Below are 4,082 nucleotides of genomic sequence, written 5' to 3' on the forward strand. Positions count from 1 at the left end.
TGGCGTGAGCAGCAGGGTTTATTTTCTTAAACTGTGAGCTCTGGCGGTGGATGGCCAGAGACAGGGGCTTGGGAGCTACACAAAGTCTGGTCAGGCCCAGTGACGCTGTGGAACGGAGCGCACAGCCCCCAGAGGACTCAGGGATCCCAGCAGACTTCCCCTGACCTTCTGGATCAGGACTCTCCTCATGCCACCCCGGAGCAGGCACGGGACTGAGTGGCTGCTGCCCTCCTGGGACAGGGAGAGGCCGTCCCTCCACGGTTCAGGGCTTCTGCCCACATGGAAAAGGCGGGGCCGGGCAGTGAGGGGAGGGCTGTCTGGTCTGCCCGGGGGAGGGGGCCCGCTGGGGCCCCGAGCACCCAGATGGCACTCTTCTCACCCAGCCCACACTGAGGGAGTACGTGGGGCCTGCCGGTGTCCTGGGAGCACATGCGCCCCTGCTATCAGCACACACGTGGGAACCCACGAGGGCTTCATGCCACTGTGTGGACACAGGCAGGCAGTCAGGGAGTCCTCCCTGCAGAGCCTACGATGAGGGGACAGGAAGGCTGAGGGGTGAGGGCAGCCTCAGTGGGCACGGCGGCCACTCTAAGGAGCCTGGGTTTTATTCTGAGCCTGATGTTCTGAGCAGGGATGGAACCAAACCTGACCTATTTTTAAGAGCACTTTGCCGGGTGGATGGCTTACACTGGGTGAGAGGGGAAGCCAGGGGACAGGAAACGTGTGCACAGGCCGGAATGTAGCGCTCTGGGGGGCAGAGGTGGGCCAGGGTCATGGTATCTCAGAAGCTGCTCATGCATCTACCTTGAGCCTGACAGGCTCCCCGCCCCTTTGTCCCCACCTGGAATGTGCTGCTCATCACGCATCTCAGGCAGGTTTCTGGTAAGAGCCAAGGGGGTCTGTCCCTGGGCCTCCAGGAGAACCCGGCTCTCTGGGCACTCGGCACCTGCTGGGTCTCCTGTCTGCGGTGCCCTCAACCCTCCCCACCCCGTTCCTGGCCACACAGGTGCTCAGTGCAGCGCCCGTGAAGGGGCCTGCAATCACAGGAGCCAGGATGCCATGGAGCCGACCCCAGCCCAGCCTCACTGGCCATGACCTCAGGCATGTGGCCGGATCTCTCTACCTCACTTGTGCACAAGCAGAATAGCACCTACCTCTGGCCACGACAAGGACTAGAGGAATCATCACGCCTGCAAGGATTACCTGGTGTTATTGGGGTATCAGGTAGAAACATGTCCATGCCTGAGCCTCAGCCACGGGGGGCGGGCCTGGACGGGTGCCCTCAGCGCAGGGGCCCTGGGCAGTGGCAGCAGGTGGGCCAGGGGCTGCAGCTGGGCTGGCAGCACATCTGCAGGGCAGGGTCCTCGCCCCGGGCCATCTGGCTGGGGCTGAAGGTCATGCTAGCATCAAACTGGGCCTTGAGCAGCTGAAGCTGTTTCATCGCCTCCAGGGCCTGGGGGGTGACCTCGGCCCCACTCCCCACAAGGTTGTAGTTCTCACCAGGGTCCTCAGATAGGTCAAAGAGCAATGGGGGCTCATGGGCAGTCAGAGGGCTGGAGGCGTGGCAGGCAGGGTCTGCTGTGGTGTCACTGTGGGCGGAGCCTGGGGGGGGTGGGAGACACATCTGTGCACAGAGGTGGAGGCAGGCTCTGGGGCCCGAGGGGTCAGCGGGGTCAGGGGAGGACATTACCCTGGGTGAAGAAATGGGCCTTGTACTTCCCGCTCCGCACAGCAAAGACCCCACGGATCTCATCGGGGAAGGTTGGGTAGAAGAACATAGTCTGCCGGGGGCTCTGGGGGCAAAGTCAGGGGCAGGGGCAGAGCCCCAACGCCGATCAGCCTGCGTTAGGTCCTGGCTATGCCCTCTCAGCAGCAGCACTTGGATGCCACCCAAAGAGGTGACCTGCTCACAGTCACTCCGGGGCTGGGGCGTGGGGTTGCTGGCCCTACCTTGCCTTTGCCCAGCAGCAGGGGGCTGAGGTCAAAGCCATCCAAGGTGACGTTGGGCAGTGGGGCCCCAGCCAGGGCTGCCAGGGTGGGCAGTAGGTCCAGGGAGCTGGCCAACTCGTGGGTCACACCTGGGGACAGAGGGCTGTGTGGTCGCTCAATTCACCATCAGGTTGGGGAGGTGGGGCCAGGGTTGCATGAGGAGAGGACCTGAAGACTGACCGGGAGTGATGTGGCCTGGCCAGAAGGCCAAGGCAGGTTCTCGGACACCCCCCTCAAAGGTGGTTCCCTTTCCACATCGCAGTGGGCCAGAGCAGCCGCCGCGGGACATCCGCATCGTCTCCGGTCTGGGACACACAAGTGGTCATCAGTGTCTCTGACTCGCCCCAGACATTTTAGTTACGTGCCCAGAAATGGCCAGCGGGTGCCTGTCTCCTCCCTGTCCTACCAGGACCAGCTTCATGGATTGTGGCCTGGAAGTCACCATAATGTGGCCAGGATTTTCTGAGGACCCCCCCGCCCCCCCGTATCCCACTATGTCTGTGGTCAAGATGGGGAGACCTCAGGCTCACGCCTGTGAGAAATCACCTGCATAGGCCCTCCCTGGGGCCTACCCGTTGTCTGCGGTGAAGATGACCAGTGTGTCTTTAAGCAGCCCCAGGTCCCCCACGGCTGTCATCAGGGCTCCCACGGCTGAGTCCAGCTCCATCAGGGAGTCTCCGAATGGCCCGCGGCCTGAGTGCCCGGCGAAGTTCTGCCCACTGAACTGGGGGTAGTGGGTATGCTGGGGGCAGAGCCTGGAGTTAGCATTGGGCAGGGGGCAGGGCAGCCCGGGACATAGGGCCAGGGTTACTCACGTGGGAGGCGTAGTACAGAAAGAACGGGCGGCCCTGGCGATGGGCATCGACCATGAGGTCATGTGCGAAAGCCACGTAGCGGGCCTCAAGTCCAGGCAGCCAGGGGGGCTGCGCCTCCACAGACAGGTTGGCTAACAGCGGCACAGGGACCAGGCCCTGGTCACAGATTCCATGGCAGGGGGTGGCCGGTGGGAAGCAGGTCAGGTTCTGGCAAGGGCCCTGGGGAAAGGGCTCCATTTAGGGTCTAGGTCAGCTGTTCTCAACCTTCCTCACGCCGCGACCTTTTAATACAGTTCCTCATGTGGTGGTGACCCCCAATTTTATTGTTGCAAATTGAACATAATTAAAGCATAGTGATTAATCACAAAAACAATATGTAATTATATATGTGTTTTCCAATGGTCTTAGGTGACACCTGTGAAAGGGTCATTCGACCCCCAAAGGGGTCACGGCCCATAGGTTGAGAACCGCTGGTCTAGGCTGTGCGGTGGAGCTGGGAGGTCAAGGGAAGGGGAGTAGGAGGAAGTGGATAGAGGGCAGCTGAGGGCTCTGGCTGTTCCTACCTGGTCATGGGAGTATGGGATGCCCAAGAATCGATGGAAGCCCTGGTGGGGGGGCAGAAAGGTCCCCTCAGGCCCCACCCCAAGATGCCACTTGCCAGCCATCCCTGTGAGGTAGCCTTGGTCAGCCAGGATCTCGGCCAGGGTCACCTCCTCCAGGGGCAGGCCCCCTCGGGAGCCAGGCTCCAGAACGCCAGGGTACAGGCCCGACCGAACTGGGAGTCGGCCGGTCAGGAGGGCAGCCCTGCAGAGCCAGTCACAGTCGGTGAGACAGAGAGAAACGAAGACAGAGGTGCACCCGGGAGACAGTAGGGAACTATGACCCTCACTGCAGACCAGAGGAAACCGGGAAGAGCTGGGTGGTCAGGGTGGGCACGGGGTGAGGGCTCCCTGCCCCCTTGCTCACCGGGAGGGTGTGCACAGAGACACTGGCACGTAGAAGTCCGTGAACCGCAGCCCGGCGGTGGCCAGCTGGTCCAGGTTGGGGGTGGTGGATGTGGGGTGGCCGTAGGAGCCCAGGTCCCCGTAGCCCAGGTCATCAGCAAAGATCAGCACGATGTTCGGTGGGTAGGCAGCGGCCAGACCTGCAGCCGAGGCCAGAGCGAGGGCCCACAGCACCGCCATGCCATGCGGCACACACAGGCTCGTCACCAGAGACCCTTGGGAAAGAAGGCAAACGAACTCCAGCAAGCTCTGCGGGAGGCCCCGACCAGGCAGT

At 62.3% G+C, this 4,082-nt stretch overlaps 1 protein-coding gene across 2 annotated transcripts; it reads right to left on the minus strand.

Moving 5' to 3' along the window:
* Positions 1–4,076, minus strand: ARSA (arylsulfatase A). 2 transcript variants are annotated; one of them, XR_001515117.1, is made up of 9 exons: positions 3,771–4,071; positions 3,368–3,608; positions 2,805–3,023; positions 2,562–2,731; positions 2,170–2,294; positions 1,951–2,078; positions 1,691–1,793; positions 1,204–1,602; positions 1–526 (listed from the first exon to the last, which is right to left on the minus strand). XR_001515117.1 is itself a non-coding variant. In XM_006771092.2 (8 exons), the coding sequence occupies exons 1-8, from the start codon at positions 3,986–3,988 to the stop codon at positions 1,283–1,285; spliced, it is 1,524 nt and encodes a 507-aa protein (XP_006771155.1). In that variant the 5' UTR covers positions 3,989–4,076; the 3' UTR covers positions 1–1,282. The 2 variants fall into 2 exon arrangements, 1 of the variants encoding a protein (XP_006771155.1); XM_006771092.2 differs by having other exon boundaries at positions 1–1,602; positions 3,771–4,076.
* Positions 4,077–4,082: the final 6 nt, after the last annotated feature.

Source organism: Myotis davidii, unplaced genomic scaffold (genome assembly GCF_000327345.1).
Source record: "Myotis davidii unplaced genomic scaffold, ASM32734v1 scaffold845, whole genome shotgun sequence".
In the NCBI taxonomy this organism is placed as follows: domain Eukaryota; kingdom Metazoa; phylum Chordata; class Mammalia; order Chiroptera; family Vespertilionidae; genus Myotis; species Myotis davidii.

Bases quoted from the DNA above. Each gene is read 5' to 3' on its own strand.
- ARSA (XM_006771092.2), bottom strand. From the start codon at position 3,988: ATGGCGGTGCTGTGGGCCCTCGCTCTGGCCTCGGCTGCAGGTCTGGCC. The intron at 2,732-2,804 runs GTGAGTAACCCT...CTCTGCCCCCAG, and splicing joins TTCTGTACTACGCCTCCCAC to CATACCCACTACCCCCAGTT. The intron at 2,295-2,561 runs GTAGGCCCCAGG...TGTGTGTCCCAG, and splicing joins ATCTTCACCGCAGACAACGG to ACCGGAGACGATGCGGATGT.